The sequence below is a fragment of the Callorhinus ursinus genome, unplaced genomic scaffold (genome assembly GCF_003265705.2).
Source record: "Callorhinus ursinus isolate GAN/ISIS: 27379988/994484 unplaced genomic scaffold, GSC_fseal_2.0 scaffold1, whole genome shotgun sequence".
NCBI classification, from domain to species: domain Eukaryota; kingdom Metazoa; phylum Chordata; class Mammalia; order Carnivora; family Otariidae; genus Callorhinus; species Callorhinus ursinus.
Genome location: NW_027397063.1, coordinates 121,534,372 through 121,558,178, shown reverse-complemented (window position 1 = coordinate 121,558,178; position 23,807 = coordinate 121,534,372). Strand labels below are relative to the sequence as shown.

General features: G+C 47.5%; 1 protein-coding gene and 1 non-coding gene across 3 annotated transcripts in view; one reads left to right on the top strand and one right to left on the bottom strand.

Moving 5' to 3' along the window:
• The first annotated feature begins 1,234 nt into the window (after positions 1–1,234).
• Positions 1,235–23,807, top strand: part of SH3BP5 (SH3 domain binding protein 5) — a 72,581-nt gene continuing 50,008 nt past the window's right edge. Inside the window, exons 1-2 of one of the 2 annotated variants that reach the window (XM_025882392.2) lie at positions 1,235–1,728; positions 3,458–3,520. In XM_025882392.2, the coding sequence (XP_025738177.1) occupies positions 1,591–1,728; positions 3,458–3,520 (201 nt within the window). In that variant the 5' untranslated portion in view covers positions 1,235–1,590. The remainder of the gene's footprint in view (positions 1,729–3,457; positions 3,521–23,807) is intronic. The other variant, XM_025882390.2, reaches the window with a different exon arrangement.
• Positions 21,361–21,497, bottom strand: LOC112834617 (small nucleolar RNA SNORA70). Its single transcript, XR_003210969.1, has one exon. It is a non-coding gene; the product is annotated as a small nucleolar RNA SNORA70 (small nucleolar RNA).

The window sequence follows — 23,807 nt, the reverse complement described above, 5'->3', positions numbered from 1 at the left end:
CCACCGACTGAGAAGCACGTAAGAGTCAGGGCTGACCTCACTCTTCTTGTTTTCAACCTCTGTCTCTCAGTTTATTCACAGCTAGGATAAACCTGCTCAGTTACAGGCTCCGTTCCAAGCCACCCGGGAAACACTGGTGGAAAAGCAAAAGCAACTCGGTTTTTAGCGAGGGGTTTCGGGACCTCTCTCAAAGAATTGCGGGCTCTCCCTTGATGGTAAGAACAGTGACCAGGTGTGACTGTTTCTGAACCAACCCACTGTGTACGCCTGTGTTACCTCCAGGAGACAGAACGAATCTGCTTTCACGGTGGACCGCAGTACCTTGCTCAAGGAGCACCCCCCCCACACACACAACATAGCTTCTGATGAAGCCATCATAAGCAGGTTTCCCAAAGACGCCTTTCAAAATAGGCTCTCAGAAAGCTTTTTTCTCAAGCAAGTTTGTCCTCCAACCTCACAGAGCTCATGGGCCACAAGCCTCTGTGTAGAAAGCGTACACATTCTGCATTTTTGTAGTGGGGACATTAGCAGTGGCCAGTGGTAATGTCCTGGCCTGCTTGGCTATGGTCATCTGAATTTGTGCTCCCTTGGCATCACAGTGGCCCTGACATTTCCTAAAAGCACAGACCTATCCCTTCCTTCTTTGGCCTCCGGATGTTGAGTTTGTCAGGCAAGGTGGGCAGGAAACCTTGCCAGTTCATAAATCCTTGGACGGAGCGTGCCCACCAACAGGGGTTACATCTGCCCCCACCTGGAGAAGGCTGTACCTACCCACCCACATCCCCCATGACCAGTGGATTTTCCATGCTTCTTGGCTATTCAGGTAGGACCCTCGCACACCTATGAGGGCTTGGGTGTTTGGGTACGGAGTTCTGCCCAACAGGGGCCACCCAGCCTCTGGCCAAGGACTCCAGACATGAAGCTGCACCCAGCTGCCCTCTTTGTACTTCTGGGTCCCTGTGAGCATATGTTTCAGTTCCCCGTTTTGGGGGAACTCTTCAAGTAGATTCAATTCCCAAGGTTCACCCAAGGCTTTGGAGGTATACAGGGATTTGAGTGAATCTTGAAACTGGCCTAGGGTCACGGAGTACAAGCTTCCCAAGGTGACTTCAGACAGAGGAAATACCCCAAACTCTCCTTCCATATAGTCAGTTTGCTCTGGCTGAGGCGGGAGAGGGAAAGCCACCCCGAAAGCAGGCGGCCAACGGTGGGTTTTTTGTGATCCATCGGGCGGCTAAGTTGACAAGGGGGGCCGACTGTCCTAGTCCACCACCCTGAAGTCGTTCAGGGAGCTGGGGTTTTTGTGACGGAGACCAGGGTGACTGGGACTGGCGGCGAACAGTCACAGCGCCAAGGGCGGCCCGGCGGGGCGAGGGCGGAGCGGGCGCAGCTGCGCTGACGGCCGCGGCAGAAAGGGGGCGGCCGCGCCCATTTCCTCCGCTCAGCAGGGGCCGGCAGGATCCGCATCGGCGAGTGGCGCCTCCGGACTGTGCCGGGCTGGGGCGAGACGGCTCTGGCCGAGCCTGCGGCGGCTGCCACCCCTCCGGACGCTCCGAAGTCCGCCGCGCGGTTCGCGTTCCGGCTGCCCGTATGGACGCGGCGCTGAAGCGGAGCCGCTCGGAGGAGCCCGCGGAGCTCCCGCCGTCGGCCCGGGACTTGGAGGAGGAGGAGGAAGAGGGGATGGAACAGGGGCTGGAGGAAGAAGAAGAGGTGGACCCCCGGATCCAGGTAGGGCGCGCGGGGGGCGCCGCGGAGGCGGGCATCCACACCTACACCCGCCTCGCGGCTCCCGGTGCCTGCGGTCCCGGGCGGTGGTGGCCACGTAGGTCCGGGGGCGAGAAGAGAGGGTCCGGATTCCCAGTTTCACCAGGTTTACGCGGAGGCTGCGGTGCCCGCGTGTATGCGGCCTGACTGTATCGTGGGGAACCCCCGCAGACCCCCGGCAGGATCTGGGGGTCGCCGCAGCGTGCCCAGCGGCTCGGGCGGATGTGCAACAAAGGGAAAAAGGGGGCGGGGGCGCCATGCGGGTGTCGGGGTCCCCCCCGCCAGGCTCACGGCGCGGCGGGCATCGCGCGGCCTCCGGGCTGGGGGCGGAGGGGGTCGGCCGGGCCGCGTGGGCGCTGGGCACCGTGGGCGTTGTCCGCCCCTGCAGCGTGGGCTGGCACCGGTGCCCGGGTGGCGAGCCCTCACCTGGCGGAGGTGCCCGGCCTGAGCCATCTTCCTCCTCTCGGATTCATTGTTAGCAAAGGGCTTATTGTCACCACTGGCTCAAACCTCCGCTTGGCTTCAAATGGTCGAAAACCCAGCTTTTCCTTGTTATGAGGTCGGGGTGTGAACAGAAACCAGGGACAACTGATGCGCAGAGCTCACGCGGGGAGAAGGCGAGGGGATTGGCCTGGCTTTCTGTGCCTCCATTTCTGAGGGAGATGATTAAAAAACAATTTCTAAGCCAAGATCTAGGAGTGACCCTCTAGGCAAAAAGCACAGCAAATCTCTTTCCAGGACCCGTTTTCCTACCCTTTCCATTAATTATTTTATATATATATATATATATAGTTACTTGAATATATATATATATATATATATATATATATATATTGCTTTTATCGTGCTCTGCAATTTCTGGAGTCCTAATTGGTTTTTCAGTGCGCAGATCAATTAAAAGCCCGTTTAACTCAGTTGTTGCCATTTAAATGAATTGTTTTGGCAGATTAGCAAGATAAAGATCACGTGGAAAAATCTTTGCATTAGGAATTCTGTTAATTAAAATCACTACTTTAGACTACTAAATCTTGTTTTCCCGGTGCGGAAATTCTGTTTACCAGATCCTTTGTTTGCAGAGTAAAATGAGTTAACTTCTCGCTGGGTACTTTTTAAACAAAATGTCAGCTTATAAATGTTTATTTAAAAGATCAGGATTAGAGCTAGTTTTTGTTTTGTTAAAATAGCTAGGTAAGTTTAATAATGGACAGTTTGAAAGGAAAAGATTTTCATTTCTAGAAAAAGAACTCAACCACTAATGAGTTAATGCCAGAATTCTGCCCTTGATTTAAATCATTTCGCTGGGTTTATAGTTTCGGCTTGGCCTTGTTTATTTCATGGTCTTTTCTGCAAAGTTCTTGCTCTAAGGCAGAAGATACTGCTTTAATGTGACTCCTAAACCATTTGTAACAGGTGGGTTTACCTGAAGGCACATACCTGCAATAAATACTTGACCTTCCAAGAAAAAAATCCCTGGGACCCTAAGGCATTTTTGAAAGGGACACCATCAAGAAAAAATAACTGACATTCATTTGCTCTTCAAGCCAGGGCTCAGCTGTTTTCCTTGAGAATTAATAGTGACTCATCCCTCTGCCTGCAAATTGTGCTGGAGTACTTTTGCCGAGAATGAGCTCCGTCATACTGGAAACAAAAGACGAATCCCTTAAAAGTTTCTTCCCTCTCTCTTCTTCACTAGGGAGAACTGGAGAAGTTAAATCAATCCACGGATGACATCAACAGACGGGAGACTGAACTTGAGGTACTGGAGGCTGGGTCCCTGTTTGGGGAGGTGGTGTCAGTCCTGCTGACACCAGGCTGCTTGATCTTGCTTTAATAGCTGGAGGATGATTGCTGGCGTCCCCTCCATGGAGTTGAGCAACAGCCGCTCTCTGACAGAATGAAATACAGGGCTGAGCCCAGCATGTGGGTGGAACACATGTGGATCCTATTTCACATGTTTTTCATCATGAGTGCTTGGTGGGGCCAAAACCAAGGGCTGTGTGGAGCGAGCACTAAAGTTCATGCGGCTGTGAAAAAGCTTGAAAGGATTGAGGGGAGAATTAGCTGCACTCTATGATGGAGAAGAATGAATGAGTTTACAAAATCTCTCCAGTATTTTAGGGTGACTCCTTACATTTGTACTTGGAAACGTGTATTTGCTTAGACTTCTACCGTTTTTGACTTTCTGTCCTAAAAATTCACCCCCCTTCCGCTTCCCTGCTCATTTCCTTATTGCCTGTTTGCGTGTCATATATAATGACCTTAATGGTAGCAAAAAGCTGTTTAGACTGGAAGGGCTTTCCTACTGGGAAGAGTCTTGGGGGAGACTAGAACTTGATTTGAATTTCATGAGCATCTTCCAACGTGAGTGTAAACAGATGAGCATTCTTCGCAGCTACCAATTAGTCCCCCTCCCTTTTTAGTGGTGGTTGGTTTTACCTTCCATCAGCAAATTTGAACAAGCCCTGCATGGGTCTGAGAGCCTGTGAATGACTCTGTCCGAGAACCGAAGGGCTGCAGGGAGCTCTTGGGAGGACGTGTTTCTGTAGCAGGAGTAGTAGTAGGGAAGGTCACCAAAAAGGGCAGGAAACATCTGGTCCCTAAGAATGAGGGTGTGGGAGATAAGAATAATCTACCGGGAGGACACTGGCAGCCTTGATTTCTGACAGCATGGCTAGGACCTGGAGGCACCAGATCTGAGCGTGGCAAAAAAAAAAAAAAAAAAAAAAGATTAAAAGCATGTTTTCTGAGTTGTGTGTGAAGGGTTATCGCTCACCCCTCTGTTCTGATTGTTTATATCCATGAACACTGGCCGCCCTTCTCCCCCAGGTGAAGTAAAACCTGCATGTTTATTTAAAATTTTTTTTGACTTCTGATGAATCGAGTCTCTTGGGGCAATTGAAATTTCTCAGAATCTCACATTTCTAATATATTAAACAACAAAACCCCTGCCATTTCTATAGGGCTTAAGAGTTTACAAAGTGGGGCACCTGGGTGGCTCACTTGGTTAAGCGACTGCCTTCGGCTCAGGTCATGATCCTGGAGTCCCCGGATCGAGTCCCACATCGGGCTCCCTGCTCAGCAGGGAGTCTGCTTCTCCCTCTGACCCTCTTCCCTCTCGTGCTCTCTATCTCTCATTCTCTCTCTCTCTCTCTCTCAAATAAATAAAATCTTAAAAAAAAAAAGTTTACAAAGTGAATTTTTACAAGCTTTATCTCCTGTCAGGGCGGCCTGTGATAGATTGGATAGAACTGTGCTATCCAATATGACAGCCATTGGCCGTGTGTGGCTCTTTACCTTTAAATTAATTGAAATAAGATGAGAAATTCAGTAGCCATATTTCAAGAGCCTAGTAGCCACCATATTGGACAGAGCAGAGAACAGTTCCATCATTGGAGAAAGTTCTGGAGAGCACAGTCGTGGAAAGTAGGGTCTGCCTCTTCTCCAGATGAGGATGTTGGGAGTACAGGGTCTCATGGTTCAGTAATGTGGCAGAACCAGGTCATTTTCCACACCCCTTCTATTCTAGCTCCCATGTTCTGCCATTCCAAACTCTGTGTAGACAATTCAGAAATAGGCTTTTTTTTTTTTCTCTTTGCAAAGGATTGCTTTATTTGACAAATATTTGTATGCCTATACTTGGCTTTTTAGGGCCAAGAAGGCTCCACAGGGTGCTTACCTTCTGAATCTAAAATTGGTTCACCTGATAAACTTTCAGCTCTGATTTCACAATCTTCTTTCTGAATACACTTAAGTGTGTGTGTGTGTGTGTGTGTGTCACAGCTGTAGGACAGGTGTTTCTGGCCTTGCTCTGGAGAGCACTAGGCAGCAGTGAAGTAGTCAGAGTAGATTTGTGTTGCTGGCTGACCTTTTCTTGGTATTATAACCAAGGTGGACTCACAGCAGGCTACCTAAGTCATGAAAACTTCCCTCATGGCCACATTAAAAAGTAAAAAAAGAAACAGCTGAAATTAATTTTAATCTATTTTGTTTGGCTCAGAACGCCCAGCATCGTATAATTTCAACATGAAATGAACATACAAGTAGTTAATGAGATGTTTTATGCGTATTTTTTTACTAAGCCTTCAAATTCTTTTTTTTTTTTTTTCAAGATTTTATTTATTTGACAAAGAGATACACAGTGAGAGAGGGAACAGAAGCAGGGGGAGTGGGAGAGGGAGAAGCAGTCCTCCTGCGGAGCAGGGAGCCCGATGCGGGGCTCGATCCCAGGACCCTGGGATCATGACCTGAGCCGAAGGCAGACACTTAACGACTGAGCCACCCAGGCGCCCCTAAGCCCTCAAATTCTTGTGCATATTTTAGGCTTAGAGCACATCTCGATTTGGACCAGCCACGTTTGCGTGCTGAATAGCCACATGTGGCCCCAGGTCTGGTAGACATTTCGTGTCAGACTCAGGGGCAGTGGGATTTCACCCTCAGCGCCAGCGCTGCCCGGGCCCGAGGGGAGGAGGATGTGTGTGCGCCGTGGGCTGTGTTCCTTCCGTCAAGCCCCGGGCACCCACCTTGGGGTGGGCACTGTGTTGGCCACCGCAGATCCGCGGGTGAACAAGACAAAGGCCTTGCCCTCAGGGAGTCTAATTTTAGCCGAGGGTGAGGAACTGAGAGGTAGAGGATAATTGCTGACTGTCATCACGGCAGCCGGAGAGTGAGGTGACAGGGGCTCTGCGGGAGGGGTCACTGGAAGACGCCTGAGCAGAAGCCCACTGAGCGAGCGAGCGGGAGAGCCCCCGTGCAAAGAGGAGCAGATGTGGTGGAGGGGAGTGTGCCAAAAGATGTGGGACAGAAAACAGCCATTTTAACATAGGGTCAGTTCTCTCGTTATTCGTGGTGACCGTTTTTCTGTGAAGTCGCTGTGAACATTGAATTAGGGAATACTGAACCATTGCTAGGCCTTATATTACGTGTTCCTGTGAGCCTCTGGTCACACTGTTTCCAGCTGCTGCACAATCTAGTGCCCTGTTCTGTGTGTGTTTCTGTTTGAAAGCCAGTTTATTTCATAGATGTGGTTGATTCATTAGTGTTGGACTTGCAGGCAACAGCCTTGTGGCTCAGGCCCGAGCAAAGCTTGCCTCGCTGACCTGGGCCGTGCTTGGTGAGGCCCATCACAGCTTGCTTGGGCTCAGCAGCGCTGACCAGCACTTCAGCCCTGGGTGCCGCGTCAAACAGCCGACTCCCCAACACAAAGCACAAAAGTGCAAAAAGTGTGGCACTAGCTAGACCGTGAAAGGATACTAATTTACAGCAGAAGAGCTGAAACAAGAAGGGAGAGCATCTCTCTGTCCCACCTCACTGGGAACACGCAGGTCAGGCACTTCAAATTTTGGTCACTCCATGCCAGTCCGTGAGTGACTGGAGAAGCCCCGGGAGTATTGATTTTGGAGCTACACATAAATTTTAGTGAGTATGGAATCTGCAAATAATGAGAATTGACTGGCTGTAACGTCAGAGCCTCTAGGGGAGGGTCGTTTGCTTCTGTGTTTCTTTTCCCTTTGCTTTTTAGTTACGGTCTGGAGGGGCCAGCACCCCTCCTGACCTTGACTCTGATTAAAGCACGTTGGTGATTAGGTTTGTGTTAGCTGCTGCTTCCCTCAGAACGTGGTGCAGTTGGCTCTGGGCAGCCATAGGCTGAGGTGCAGGCCTGGATTCACCTTACGATCCCATCCCTTGTCTCAGTTCTTTAAATCGGAGTCTGCTGAAAGACCTCTGGATGCCAGCCACCTTCCACGTTGTCAGTTGGAAATCTGCCCCTTCCTGCAACCTCGCTTTGCCTCTGCCATTGTTTAAACAATGTCCTATTCCCTTTGCACTGATTTATATCAAGAGGGCCAGTCCTTTAAGACTGGCCGACTGGGGCAGGGGTGGGGGGGACCTTTTAACCAGAGAAGCCCTTGGCTAGAAGCCTGATATTTCAAATCAAGAAAATAAATGTATTTTCTCACACATCTGTGGATTAGTCAGCTTTAATCATTGAGTATTTATTGAGCACCTACTGTGTGCTGAGAACCGCGAAGAGTAGAGAGCAGTGGAGAGAATGGGCAGAGAATTATATAATTAATTACACAGTAGGTTACATGGTGATATGCCCTAAGGAGAAAAGGCATGGAGGGGCTAGCAGTGTGCATATTTGGGAGCCAGGAGGATGCAGTGTTACTTGTAGTGGGTTTGAAAGGCTTCCCTGAACGCCTGTTTGGAGAGAGTGCACCTCAGGGCCATGTGGGGGACAAGCATTCCAGCCAGAGGGAATAGTCAGTGCTAAGCTGGGAGTAAGGCCTGGCCTGACTGAACGCCAGCACGGGGGGGCTCAGCATCCTGGGGTTAGGGTGAGCCATGGATAGAGGAGAGGAGAGAGAAATGTGTCATCCAGAGTGTAACAACTCTGCCAGATAAGGTAAATGTGCTGATATACTTTTACAATATATGTTCTATAGAGCTAGCTTTTTTTTTTAAAGATTTTTTTTTAAAGATTTTACTTATTTATTTGATAGAGCACAAGCAGGGGAAGCAGCACAAGCAGAGGGAGAAGCTCCCCACGGAGCAGGGAGCCCGATGTGGGGCTCTATCCCAGGACCCTGGGATCATGACCTGAGCCGAAGGCAGACGCTTAACTGACTGAGCCACCCAGGCGCCCCTAGAGCTAGCTTTTTTCAAGTGTTTGTTAAAACGAGATGCGGCACAGAGGATTTCTAAAGCATTTGTAATCAAGATTACAATATTTCCATGCCAGTTACTTATTTTTTACCATGATATGTGGTGTTTTCATGGTCTCCCTTGCTTGACCGGAAGGCGGGCTGTTCTACGGCCAGGAAATGGTCCAAGAGGAGGAGGAAGGACACGACCAGGGTTAGTTACCCATGGACAGCTTTTCTGGCTCCAAGTTGTCAGAAGCTGACTTTTTCAGCCTGCCCTTCCCCAGGGAGGAAAAGCCGTTAATTGTCAATGCTCAAGCTCTTTCCCTCACTGCTTAGGTGGGGGTGGTGTGAAAAAGCATTTGATTCTGGAGCCAGCTGTGTTCCCCAACCTTGTGTAAGGCCTGCACCCAGAATCTGCCTTTCTCCCCCTCCAGAAAGCAGCAAACACTTTCTCTTTAAAAACAAAAAAAGCAAAAAAAATTGTTTTGTGCTCAGAATCTCGGGCGTGGGAGAGGAAAGGTGGGGGTGATTTGGAAGCCGCCTGGGTGACGTGAGCTGGAGCTGCAGCTACTGCTATCCTCACAATTTTGGCCTGAAGTTTGGCCATCAGAATGGTAGGGCTTAGGGCTTCCTGATTCAGTGATGGTCCCCGTCACTGCTGCTGGGATGTCAAGGGACGGTAACTTTTGACCCGGCAATTGCACGTGAAAAAATTTATCCAAAGGGAATAACTGGGCAAGGATTTAGGTCCAGTAATGTTCATTGCAGCATTGTTTAAAAATGTTGGAAAATTACTAATCCAAATGACTGTCAATAGGGGATCTGTAAAATGAATACTGTGGCCGGGAAATGGCTGATAGCCTTGGCCTTAAAATGATGACATGGCTTGTTATTAACCTAGAAAGATGTCTGAATGGAAAACAGATTCCAAAAGAGCACACAGTATGGTCCTATCCTAAAAAAATATGTTTATGTGCATAAAAAATGTCTGGAGAAGATTATACATGTTCTATCTGATGAGAGATGAGCAATATTGCCTTTATACTTTCCTATATTTTTTGTGTGTGTTATTTGCATTGAATTTGTATTACTTTATCATTAGAAGAAAAACCCCAAGCCGAAAGTCACGGGGAAGTAGTGGGTTGAGGGAAGACTTGTCTTGGTATCAGGTGACATGGGTAGAATCTGAGGTCTGCTGACTTTTAGGGGCACTTGGCCCTTTGGAACCTGAGTCAGCTCATCTGTGAATTGGGGTAGTGATTCTTGCCCATGTCCTGGGGTGGCCTAGAGGACAAGAGGGAGTGCTTTGATAGCCATGCAGCCTGGGTGAAGGAGAGGCCTCGTGCATGCAGGGCAGGCAGGGAGCGCCAAGGCCCAAGGGGTGCCAGAAGCAGAGAAGTCTCTGACAGGATGTCCACTGGAGCCAGGCCTCCCACAGTCTCTGGCCATGGCTCTGTTCTCCCCCACACCCCACCATGACATTTCTTTGTCAGGGACTGGCTCTGGGCAAGGGGCCAGAGAGCCGGCTTGTCTAGGTGGGATGGACTTTTTTTTTTTTTTTTAAGATTTTATTGATTGGTTTGACAGAGAGAGAGTGAGCACAAGCAGGGGGAGCGGCAGGCAGAGGGGGAGGGAGAAGCAGACTCTTGGTCGAGCATAGAGCCTGACGTGGTGCTCATTCCCGGAACCCTGGGATCATGAACTGAGCCGAAGGCAGACGCTTAACCGACTGAGCCACCCAGGTGCCCCTAGGTGGGATGGACTTTGAAGTCACTGGAGCAACAGGGCTTTGCCCTGTGGCTGGTCTGCTGGGGTGTGGAGATCAGTTTCCTGGGAAAGCCCTTGCTTTGTTGGCGTGTGTCCTCTCCTGGCATCTGTCCGGTAGTTTGTGGTGCCCAGTAGCTGTTTGAGTGGATGAATAACAACGGATTGCCCCTTCATGGCTTTGGGCAAATTACTTAATGTCTCTGGGCCTTGGTTTTCCCATCCCAATGATGGTGCATAGTGAGCCCTTAATAAGTATTATTACTGCCCCTAATGAAGGCTGCAGTGTGGTTTATACTTGTAGGGAAGACTTAGGTCCATGCTGGGATGTCTTCGCTGCCTGTTTTTGTCTCCCGACTGCTCTTCAGTCACAATGACAGCTAATAATAATAGTGCCTACGATGTGCCAGACCCTGTTCTAAGCACTTTGTGTACATAACTCACTGAGACTTCAGAACAACATTATGTAATAGATATTATCTCCATTTTGCTGATAAAAACGGAGGCATAGAGTTCAAGTGTCCTACTCTAGAGCAATTGCTCAACTTCAGCTCTGTTGACATGGTGGGCTGGAGAATTCTTTGTTGCAGGGGTGGGGGGCATGGGGGCTGCCCTGTGCATTGTAGTAGCATCTGCTCACTAGATGCGAGCAACGGCACCCCTCCCACCCCAAGTTGTGACAGCCTAGCTGCCTCCAGACTTGCAAAGTTCCCCTTGCGGTGCAGAATTGCTCCTGGTTGTGAACCACTCCGAGTATGGCCCTTGCTGCACCAGCTGCTTCAGTGTGACCTAGGACTTTGTTAGAATTGCCAAATCTTTTTCTTTCTTTCCTTTTTTTCTTTTTTAGTTTAGTAATCTCTACACCCAACGTGGCACTCGAACTCACGGTCCCGAGATCAAGAGTTGCATGCTCCTCTGACTGAGCTAGCCAGGTGCCCCAGAATTGCAGAATCTTGGGCCCTGCCCAGACCTAGGGAATCAGAATTTCTGGGGGTGGGGCCCAGGAGCCTGTCTTAATCTGTGCCTGTCTCATGCATATTCATCAGGCTGTATTCGGGGTCATTTATTTACTTGTCTGGCTCCCCCACTCACCTGGGCCCTGGGAGGGAGGGAAGGGCCAGGCCTCCCATCTTTTCCCCCAGCATCCCCTGCAGTGCCTGAACACAGGTACAATGCGTGTCGGGAATGGATGGATGTTAGTTTGTGGCTAGGATCAAACGTCCTTATGGACTCATAGCTCTTGGTATTGTCTTACACAGTGTCCTACAAAACAGGCAGGTCCCCTTTCTCGATTGTTGCCTGCTCTGGAATTGCATTTGTCCCCAGGCTGTCCCTAGGCTGACCCTGGGCGCAGTGTCAACAGTGGTATAGCCCACAGCCTGTGTTCTCCTTCCCCTCCCCAAAGTCCCTCACTCAGAGAGGTCTGAGTTCATGAAGGTATAAGATTCTGCCCTACTTGGAGATGCTCCGGGTTGGTTTGTTTTTAATTGAGATACAGTTGATGAACAATATCCTGTTAGTTTTAGGTGGAAGAGTGGCCTTTCACATTAAAAAAGGATGGCATATGTGGATAGAGACGAGAGGCCATGGTCTGTTTAGTGGGAAGAAATTAGGTAACACGAATTAAAGTGTGCGTAAAACTGTCTGTAGACCGTATGTGAAATGATATGTACATACAATAACAGAATCTGTGCATCTGAGAGAAAAAAGGTCTAGTGTGGTCCACAGACTATAAACTGCTTATTACCAATTAAGGTGAAGTAAATATAGAAATTGAGAGTAAGACTTTGGAAACTTTTTTTTAAAATGCAGCTTATTGGGGCGCCTCGGTGGCTCAGATGTTAAGCGTCTGCCTTCGGCTCACGTCATGATCCCAGGGTCCTGGGATGGAGCCCTGCATCGGGCTCCCTGCTCCGCGGGAAGCCTGCTTCTCCCTCTCCCGCTCCCCCTGCTGTGTTCCGGCTCTCGCTTTGTCTCTCTCTGTCAAATAGATAAATAAAATCTTTAAAAAAATTTTAAAAATGCAGTTTATTTTTATTGTATTCTGCAGAAGCATTGATTTACAGCGGGTTGGGGGGGCTAGAAGATCCATTACCATATAGTTTGAGAAGCATGGCTTTAGAAAAATGTACCCACAGATGTGATTACTAATGTTAGTTGCTAAGAATGTGGGTGATTTTTATGTTTCATTTTTTGGTATTTTCTGAATTATTCACAATGACTGTATTTTATCATCACCATAAGCAAGGGATGGGGGTGGAGAATGAAGCACTATTATGAAGAGATGTCTTTATGAGTCCAAGAAATGAATTTCTATGGAAGGAATTTTAGCAACTATGAAGGCTGGTGGGAAAAAATGTTCGGATTGGTAGTCCCTGCCTTAATTGTAGATAAACCCTGATGTTAGTGGGTTTGCTTGGTGAATTACCATCTTGTTAAACGGTCATTGTGGTAATTCTTGGTGGCACGAAAAGCACCGTAAAGGCATTTTAGGATCGTCTATAGCCAAGAAACCCTCATTTATACACTTAACTATAAGACACAAAAATCCCCAAGATATAATAGTGGGAAACATTTCAAGTATTAGGAATATTTAGATATTGAAACTTAGTTATTACATGAATTTGAGTTACTATATGAATTTTAAGTGGATGAGGACCGCGGGCACAGAGAGGCTGTCTTGCACAGTCTCACTCACTGGCGCTCCATTAGCAAACTGCCATTAGTATGGGCTGTTGGCGAGAACACAGAAGTAGCTGATATTGGAATGGACTCTATTGCCTTAAAAAGATCAGATCGGTCTTCCTTTGAAGCTGTGAAGGCCAGTGAGATGATGCATAACTTTGCTGGCCCCTCAGCTGGAACCTGTCATAGGAACGTAGGCATTTGCTGTTATAGAACTTTTCTGTAGTGAATGTGACTGTATCCTCAGGTTTATCCAAGATGCCATCCCTCTGATCTGAGGTGCCACAGAGTGTCCCCACCTCAGAAGACAACAGGCTTTGGGGTTGATGGATTCTTTCCTGCCCCAGTGGTGGACAGAAGCTTCTGGTCACTGAGTTGGCAGAGCAGTGGTCCCCATGGGCTGTTGCCTCTTCATATAGAGCTGCTATTTTTCCCTCTGAGCATTTATTGTAGGGACTTTTAACATAGTGGGGTGTGTATGTGTTTTGGCTGGATGAATTAAACATCCACTGAACCTTATTGTTTGGCAAGTATTCCGGCCCTCTTTGCCCGGCCCTCCTCTTTGAGAGTTACTTAATCTGCTGATCCTCATGTAGCTGTTTCCAGCAGGAAAGACTGTATGGCTTTTATGTGGTGCATCTTCACCCAGGCTCTTGTGATAATTTGCAGAGCACCTCTTCGAGAGCTCAGAGCATCAGCCTCTTTCATTTCCTTAAAAGAAGATGGAAAAGAATTTTGTTCTATTCTTGCCTGATTTTTTTTTCCTTTGCTGTGGTTTGCCGGATTATCCAAGAGATATTAATGTTTGCTCTGACAGAAAGAAACTGCTAATGGGGAGACAATGAGAGGAACATCCGCTGTTTGTTATAACCTCAGACAAGCCCACTTAATATAAACTCTTCCATTGTTTGGCATTAGACTCAGCTGAGGCATGATGAATGGGGTTTGGTTGTCTTCGTCTACCCTACCCTTTTAGCTAGCGTGCAAGGATTCTGCTTCATCCTGCTCGATTTGAAGCCTACAGATTTGAGGTTCTCTTCCCCAGTTTTTGGCTTTCTTGGAAGAAGAGTATAATGGGGGTGTTGTCTGGCCTCATTGTTCTGGTTACTATTTCTACCCAACAAATTACCCCACATCTTCTTTGCTTAGAACAGCTGCTCTCTTTTGCCCATGGTTGTGGGTCAGGAACTTGCAGAAGGCTCAGCTGGGTGGTTCTCCCTTACTGGTTCTCACGCAGTGGCAGTCCAGTGTCAGGGGCTGTGATCATCTGAAGGCTTGACAGGACATCAGAGGAGACCCACTCCAGTATCTGGGAGCTCAGCTGGGGTCCTCAACCAGAGTGCTGAATCTGGCCTTTCTGGCACGATGTCTCAGGCCCCCTGACTTCCTTATGGCGTCTGGCTCCCCTGACTCAGAGCATCCCCACATGACCTGGTGGAAGCATCATGCGTGGCCTTTTCTGCCTAAGCCCTGGGAGTCCCATAGCAGCACTCTGTCACATTCTATGGCCCAAGCAGTCAAGAGCTCACCCTCATTCAAGAGGAGGGGACATAGATTCCATCTCTTGATGGGGAGCAGTGCCCAAGAATCTTGAGCCACATTTTAAAACTGCCATGCTCATGGTGGTGATGTACAGACAGGGACTCATTTTGAGGCCTGCAGGACATTCGTGTGCATTTACTTCATGAACAACCACATTTCCTAATGCCTTGTCGAGTTGCTTTAATGGTTAACCAGCCAGCCAAGCAAGGACTTTGGTTAGCATTCTCAGTGACCCTTAAGCCAGCCAGCAACAATAAAACAAAAGGGAACAGTTTTTTTTAGCAATGCTCTGGGTCTTGTTTTAGGGAATTCTTTGCCATTGTGCCCATTTCTTAAAAATTTTGTCTGAGAGAAAATGATGATATGGCTTCAAGTCCTATTAGAAAACATTAGTGGAGCCTAAAGCCAAAAGTGCAGTAGCTAGGCAGACATTTTATAAATTCGGGGATGTGGAGGGTTGGTTCTAGAGCTTCTTGGGCAGCTCTGGACATGGTGCTTTCTTTCCTTGCCCCTGGTTTTTGCTCATGTCCCCACTGGGGAAATAGAATCTCGGTATTGCATGCATTTGCTGGAAATTGGATCCACTCCCCAAGTTGGAACTTGTTAAAGCAAACCACACTTTAATGTAATAAACATAGGGTCAAAAATGAGTAGGAAAACTTGTTTTGGAGTCAATAGATGCTTACTACCTAGCACGTGATGGTGGAAAGCGTGGGCTCTGGAGTTCATGAGGGCTGGATTTGAGTTCTCCCTCTGCCTCTTCATAAGCTGAGCAGTCTTGGCAAGGTTTTTTTTGTTTTGTTTGCTTTTCTGGGTTTGATTTTCTTCTCTCTGAAATGGGAAGGGCAATACCTATCTTGCAGGGCTGTTAAGGATTAAATAAGGGATGTTTATAAAGTGCCTGGCACGGTTCCCTAGCACGTAATGTTCAACAAATGTTGGTTCTTTCTACCTTTTGTCATTTATTGAAATAATGGCACCTACATAAAACGCATAATTTACTGGAAGCTTATTACATCCTCAGTATTGTGGTAAGTGCATTATATAGTTTACCCTAGTCTCGCAACAGCACCTGAGGACATTGAGAAATGGAGGCGCTGAAAGATTGAGCCCCTTCTCCCAGGTCACATGGCCAGTGGGTGGGGGAGCCAAGATTTAAATCCAGGAGTCTGAGGCTGGAGGCCATGCCCTTAAGTAGTTTGGGGATGTGTGTTGTGGATGTGGAGGATGCATATTCTGAGGTCCCCACCAAGACTGTGGGTGAAAGAATGCTGGTGTAGGACTTAGGGGACAAGGTGTTCACCCTCTCCTCTGATTCTCACCGGGTATACATCCTTGGGAGGGGAAACTTTACTTTCTGAGGCTTCAGTTACCTCATCTGTGAAATGGGAGCATCTGAGCCAAATGATCGGCAAAGTCCTGAGATTTTGACTTTAGCCATATGCCAAATGAATTATGAATCCCCCTTAGTCTAGATGATAGGGGAAATACAAAAGCTCTTTGGTCAATCTATGCTGTAATAGACCTAAAATTTTATTTTTATTGAAGCACTACTTGCATATAGGTAAGGAAAAGCCCCTGAGAAGTTTTACTGAGAAATGAAAGTCCTCGGCCTCATTCCTTCCCATCCCCGAGTTCTCCTCCCAGAAACAACCACTTTTAATGTTTTTAGCTATTTCTTCTGGTGGATTCTTCTGTATCTCTAAAGTGATGGCAGTGGATTTTGACTTTGGTTCTTTTGCATCCTGTGCCCTCCTTTCTTTCCATTCTGATGAACTGCAGGCAGGAAGAAGGTTATCCAAAGGAGGCAGGATGGCAAGCTTGCCTGGACTGCTGTGACGGGTGGAATTGTGCCTCCAACAGAGGCTGTACTCCATGATCTCTAGAGCTTTCCAAGGTTACGTGAATTTGCCATATTGCTCTGATTCTAAAACTCGTGCTAACTCTAAAATGGACCTAGTATTGCATTCCAACTTGGGTGTTTGTTGAAACACTACCCCTGATACACCTGCATATCAATAGTATAATCCATCCAAAAGGTAATATTTGCAAATTTTTGGAAAAAAGTGGGTCTTGAAGTTGAGCAAATGTATTAAGCGTTTTGGTGTAAACATGGAAATAGTTGACTTGTGGTTGAACTCAAGAAAATGCCATGGTTTCAGCAATTCTGCCTCCTCTTACACTAAGAATCCTGTGGGTTTAAAAACTTATGTTTGGCCATGAATGGAAAAGCACTGGGGCCTATCAGTCTTTCTAGTGTGTGTGTGTGTGTGTGTGTGTGTGTGTGTGTGTGTGTGTGTGTGTGTGTGTGTGTGTGAGAGAGAGAGAGAGAGAGAGAGAGAGAGAGAGAGAGAGAGAATGTAGTGTTGTTATGTAACTTTAATGTTTCCTCCAGGGCTAACTAGAACTGACCCTTGTACCCCAAGATTTGAAGGGCTATGGGTTTTTTTCCTTTGTGGTGCTTAGGACGTTGGGCTATTTAAACGTACTGTTTTATAATTGGTTAAATTCCATTCTGGTGGCTCATGCACATGCAACATCAACAAAAAAGATGAATTGAATGTGAGTCTTTTCCAAGCGGACATTCTACAAAGTAACTGGCTCATATTATTCAAAAATATCAAGGCCATGAAAGACAAACACTGAAGAACTGTTCCAGATTAAAGGAGACTAGAGAAATATGACAACTAACTGCAAGCTGGCAAGCCTGGATTGGATCCTGAAAGATTTTTTTCCTTCACTATGAAAGACAATAGTGAGACGGTTGATACAATTTGAATAACGTCAGAGACCAGATTAATTGGTTGTATCTGTGTTAACGTTCAGATTTTGATCATTGTACTGTGGTTAGGTAAGAGAATGTCCTCATCTTTAGGAACTATGTGCTGAAGTCTGTTAGGGTTAAGGGACATCATGTCTGCATCTTAGCTTCCTTTTTTTCCAAATCTGAAATTATTTTAAATTAAAAATTTGAAAGGAAGAGACTTTTCCTCATTCCCAGATCTGCCAGCTGACTTAACTCTGCTTCCAAATGGCAGGACCTCCCTTGGGGATGGGATCTTGACGTTGGCCAGATCTTCAAGGGAAACCACTGGGTCCGGGCTGGTGGGACAGCTCTGGTGGGTTGTGATGTCCTGCAAGGGGGGACTGGGTGCTCACCTGCACGTTTGGAAATGTCGTAGAGTCATATCAGACCTCTAGAACAGCCTTTCTGTGTAGGAGGAACTTGGTTTTCTTTGGGCCTGAAGAAAATTCTAAGACCTCTGTTAACCTCAGAAGAGGGGAACTTGCATCAGGAAACCATATTGACCACCATCTTTTCTTTCTTTACTTTTCCCCCCTCTCGGTGGAAGGAACCTCTTGATAATTCAGAACCAGGGCAGGTGGCGTGGTGCTATGAAAAGGGGAAACAGCACCTGGCCTTGTCACCGAGGCAGTCCAGCTGCATAGGGCCTGCCCCTGGGTCTGGAGCTGGGCGGCGCCCAAGCTGGGATTAGAATCCCCTACACTATGGCCCATAGCCACTCAGACAGCTTTAGTAAAAAGGAGGATTTTCTGAAAGGTTGAAGGAATCTTTCATGGAACCCAAGGGAGGGAAGCACCATAGAGCCTTAAGCATAGAGAGCCCAGACAGACATCCCAGTTGGCCCGACCGTCTTGGTTCACGCCTGTTGTTCTAGCCTAGTTATTAATAGTGCTCCACCTCATGGTCAGAAATGCTTTGGTTTGATTGATAATTTATCTGGCTGTGTAATTGCAAGATTAGAGTCCGGGACCCAGCTGATCTTCCGCAACCCTTCCTCCGCTGCCTCCTCTGTTCTCTCCTTGACCTTGGCTCACTCTCCGCCCTCACTTTGTGTCTCCCTGCTCTGGCTTCCTCTCTTGCCTGACAGAGGGTCTTGTAGCAGAAATGTGGCAAGGTCCTGCCGGATGCAGGGGGGAAGAGTCCCCACGGAAGGAACCGGTGGGTTTGGCAGACACCCCAGGAGGCCTCTGCGACTGAAGTCAGAGCTCGAGGTGAAAAAGAAAAGGAGTCAGAAGGGAGGGGTTATGCACCTGGTTCCCAGCAATGACTGACTCCTTCCAGTCGGAAGGCCCAGCTCTTTTCTACCCCTTTCTCGCATGCATGTTGCCATTCCTTTAGAGCTGTTCTAACCAGGTTCTTCCAGTTGGGATGCCACTCGCTGATATGGAATTGGGCCTGCATGACGATGGGGAATGTCTGGGGGTGGGATGGAGGGGGTGGGGTGGGGGCTGGCTCCAGCTCCCTGCTGCTCTCCTGCCCTCCCCCCTCCCTTCTCCACTTCTGCTTCCTCTGGGCTCCTGCGTGCTCAAGCCTTGACCTTGCTGGGCTGCCTCTCTAGGCCCTGGCTCTACCCTGGAGCCTTCTTTCCAGTACTGCCTCTGCTGCAAAATTCCTGAAGGAAAAATGAGGTTGTCCTGCCCCCCGCCACCCCGAGGCTATGAAAGCCACTCCCCATGGAGGCTGGGACAGAGGGAAGGAAAACTGGACAGGGCAAGGAGAGCAGGCCGCTGGAGGGCCCGAGGAGCACGGCGTGGTCTCTCAGAGTGGAAAAGTGGAGTGAAATCCAGGGTCAGGAGCTAGCCTTGTGCAGTCCCAGGTAGCAACCACGAGCCACATGTGGCTGTTTAAATTATAATTTAAACATTACAATGTAATTAGGAATTGAAGTAGTTGCACTACCCACCCTTCACGTTTTCATTTAGCCACATGTGGCTGGTGGCTTCTCTGTTGGACAGATACAGAACACTTCCTTTCTTGCAGAAAGTTCTGTCAGACGCCCTGGAGAGCTCGTACCCTTTTCACCCGAACACTGCTTCAAGTGTTTTCTTGGTGTGTTTTAATAGCTGCCACAAGTGCTCTTAAAGAATAGATTCGAGGGGTGGGGGAAAAAAAACATGGTATGTAGGAAACGTAAAAACATTCCTGGTACCTTATAACTGGTCAGTAAGTCAGACAGTTTCCAGTGGTGCCTTTTGTCATGGAATTCGAGAATAGTCCTGCCAATGGAGACTTTACATGTCTAACTCTGGTTATTCTTCTGCCACTGTCATAATTTTTGCCGTATCGTAGTTCTGCATGTACTGTTTATTCCATATTTTCCTTTAAATCAACTCACATTTTTACTTCACCTTGTTTGAAATGGAGACTTCATGACTGTAAGCGGAAAGCCATCAAAGGGAAAAACGTTTTTTAAAACGAGCTTTTTATTTTATGAAGTTTTCACTTTTAATTCCAGTGTCGTTAACATACAGTGTTAGCTTCAGGTGTGCAATATAGTGCTTCAATAGTTCTGTACATTTCTCCGTGCTTATGGTAGTGTACCTTTAAGAAAGCAAGCTTTTTATTGAAGAATTTTACTTACAACGTACGTACAAGTGCCCAACTCAGAAGGGCACAGCTTGGTGATTTGCAAAGCAGTGCTCTTTTGTTTCCAGTGGATTTGTTATTTTGCTTCTCAAATTTTAGCAGATTCCCTTCTCTGTAGAAGGCTCTGAGCTAGACCAGCTCCCCCTTTCTTAAGGAGGAGATTGGCAAATGTAAAGATGTGGGAAGGTGCCACAGAGACAAGTAGCACCCAACAGGGCCTTCTCCTTGGACAAAAGCAGAAGGATTCAAGAAAGATCTGAGAAGGAACAACTGTTTCACTGGTACTGCAAATACAGTGGTGTTTCTAATTTGCGAGAGGTCTTTTCAGGGCAGGCCCAAGGAGGAAAGTGTGGCTTAGGCTACACAGCAGACTGATGCTTTTGGCCTCAGGTTCTCTTTACACACTTGTAATCCGATCATTGAGGACCCCAGAGAGCTCTGGATTTGTGGGTAATACCTATAATATTTGCTGTGTTAGAAAAGGTAAAAACTTGTTTTATAGTCTTAAAAACTTGTATTAATTCATTAAAAATGAGAATAATAAACCAATTACATGTTGACAGATATTTGATCAGCAACAACTATTTTCCCAAACCAAAAAAATTCATAAAAGGAACTTAATCATTTAATAGTTGTTTTTTTTTTTTTTTTTAAACAAGTCTCTTGCAAGTCTGGCTTAATAGAAGAGCTGAGTTCTCTGCTTCTGCATTCCATCTCTTGCGATGGCACATGCCAAGTAGTCTCTGGAGAACTCCACTGAACACTCATGAGAGAATGAAGGTGAAAAGGCAAATAAGTCCAGTGTGATAATGAACATGGTTTTGACCTTGCAGACTCCCAGTAAAGGCTCAGGGACCCCCCCCCCACTGTCCCCTGGGCCGCACTTTGGGAACCACAGGTGAAGCGAGCCACATCAGACGAAAAGACTGAAGGTGTGTGCTTTAGTCTGAAGTCTGACACACACTGGCATGTGGCCTGAGATACCTACAGACTGGGGACTGTCATTCTTGCTAAGCCCATCTTACAGGGTCTTTGTGAAGCTCAGTTAATGCCTGTGAAATCTTTTTACAAGCAGCAGTGTATTTATAAATGGCATTACTAAGGATCTTTTGAAGTATGGCAGCATCTTTAATTTGTAGGACAGGGTTTTTTTTTTTTTGTTTTGTTTTTTTGATAGGAAGTAGGATTTATTGGTGAGCATGAATAGGGAGGCGGCAGCACGGAGGTTCTCATGAGAGCAGAGCCTGCCATTTGTCCAAGGGGCCACGATTAGGGATGTATTTGATCCCACAGCCATGTGGATGAGTCACTTTTCAGCCACCATGTCTTCAAATTCATCCACATTATACTTAGTAAAGCCCCACTTCTTGGAAATGTGGATCTTCCGGTGGCCAGGGAACTTGGCCCTGCATAGAGTCTTGATCACATGCTCCTTGTTCTGTGGCTTGGTACGGAGGGACATAACTTGGCTGATGTGCCCTGGGGCTTTCCAGGGGCACCTCGCATCCCTGTCTGGAGCCTAGATTGGAGATAGCATGAGGTCAGACGTGACTGTCCACTGAGAGGGGTTGTCTGCAAGGTCCCTTAGGGCAACCCATACAGTCACCAGGCTGCATACACCCCCAAGGAGGCTATTGTTTGCAGCCCTTGCACACTGGGTCCCCGCAGGGAAAGAAAAAGACCGTTATTTTAAAAAACTGATGCCCCGTCTTCAGCTTACTTGGTTCTAGAGGCACCTTTGTGAAGGGGACAGGCCGTCATTCTCAGCTTACAGGCGAGATAACTGAAGTCTAGATGAGTGGACTGGCCAGAGAATAGAGACTCGTCCCCACTGTGGGGACACCAGGCAGGCTGGCGCAGGCCGGTTTGCTTTAGCCGGAGTGCTGACCTGACCCTGGGTGTATTTCTGACACACTGACACATTCAGACAGGGCTCTGTGCCACCCACAGCAGTTCTTTGCTTGAAAAAAATTGCCCTCAGTCTGAGTCACCTGACGGAAATGACACGGTTTTCAGATTTGAAGAGCTGAGGGATCCAAGCAGAGGGAACTCTTAGAACTTCTTCACCTGCTGGTCTAAAAAATCAGCTGGTCAACAGCCCCAGATGGTAAATGACTTGTTTTTCTTCACCGGTGTAAGATCTGCTCGTTCTCAGAGAAGTTTATATGAAAGTGCACGGATTATTTACTGTAGGGCAAACAGCTCGCTCTCCTCGCTGGACGTTCCTGGAAGCAACCCTCCCCTCCGGTCTTGGGAAACACATTTTTCTGTAATTGTAGGTGATAGGACAATCACGGTCAGTTCTTTCCTTGAAGTAGGAACTGAGGCAAAAAGCACAAATTCACTTGTGGCAAGCAGTCTTTAAAGGTGTGGCCGACTGGCATTATGATGGTTTTAAAGAAATGCTTTCTACAGGTTAGGTTGAATTAAAGTTCCAGTTTCTGCTCCATATAAGCATGACTTTGTTGTCGGGGGAAAGAACCTTCAGCGGTTGACCATAGTACAGTGCTTTGCCATGGTATGGACTATAGATTGACCCTCCCCTCCCTGTCTACATTGATACGACTACCTTAAGGCATCTTTCTCAATTTTTTTTTTTAAAGGCTTCATGCAATTGCAAATGACAGAAATCTATTTTCTTTTCAAAGATTTGATTTATTTGACAAAGACACAGCAAGAGAGGGAACGAGTAGGAGAGGGAGAAGCAGACTCCCCACTGAGTGGGGAGCTGGATGTGGGGTTCGATCCCAGGACCCTGGGATCACGACCTGAGCCGAAGGCAGATGCTTAACGACTGAGCCACCCAGGCGCCCCGACAGGAATCTATTTTTCCAGCTAGCTTGAACAGATATAAAACAGTGGTGACAGCTGGGTGTGTGTGCGCCGTTTTGGCTCTGGGGAAGGTGGAATATAGGGTTAGACTGTGCAGCATTGCTGGGTCCAGAAGCTCAAAGTGTTGCTGGGACTTCCTACTCTCAGGCTCTTCTCTCACGGTGCCAAGATGGCTGCCATCTGCTCCATGCTTTCATTCCATTCTCGCAGCCATCTCAAAAGAAAACAGTTCCTCTAACAGTTTCAGAAAAGTCCCAGGATGAAGTCTCATTGGTTCTGACGGGTCACATGCCCTCCCTCCACAGTCACCGAGGCTAGGAGTATCCGAATCTGATTGGCCAGGCCTGGGTCACATGACCACTTCTGGGCCCTGGGTGAGGCCCAAGAAAATCAGGGCTGTTAACATTGGGCAGGCAGGAGAGAGTTTGGTTTGTGGGCTCGCATGCTCCAATATTTGTGGAGAGTGGTTCCTCAAATGGCTATGATTCTCTGCGGAATGGTAAAACTGGGTCTGCTTTATCTTCTCAAGGAGAAGGCTGGCTTTGTGTTCAGCTTTTAATGCGTCTTGGATGAATAGGCTTGTTGGGGGTTGGACGTGAGCCAGTCGTGCGTCACCGTCCCCGCCAACACAGCCTCATTGATAGAGGGAAACGCTGGTGTCAAATCAAGTCTCTTGGGTGCGATACCCTTTGGTGGCCACACAGTTACCCAGGCTGGTGGTCCCTGAATCTGCCCGCCAGAATCACCTCAGGAGCCCTGTTCACTCTTCGGTAAAACCCAGATCTGATCCGGTCATGCCTCTGCTTAAAAATTCACCGTGGTATTTTACCACAGTTTTTAAAAAGGGAAAAACAAAACAACCAAAAAATCCCCTGCGTTAGTGACCCATCCTCCTACCCCACTCCCGTTTTTTTCCTCCTTTAGAGGCAGTCTAATCAGTTTAATGTATTTTAGCTGATTAGGTAGTAACTTTTATGACTCTGAATAGTGGGCTTTGTGTGGCTGCTTGTTGATTTGTCAGTTTTAGTTACCATCTGCCAGCATCCCACTTGGAAGATGAGATTTTAATCTCTTTCCTCCCTCTGTCACCCCAGGCGCCCCCCTTTCCAAACACTTCCTTTCCTCCCAACAGAACTATGGTGTAGTCAGGATTCAGTGTTCACGTGATCGCCTCTATGGAA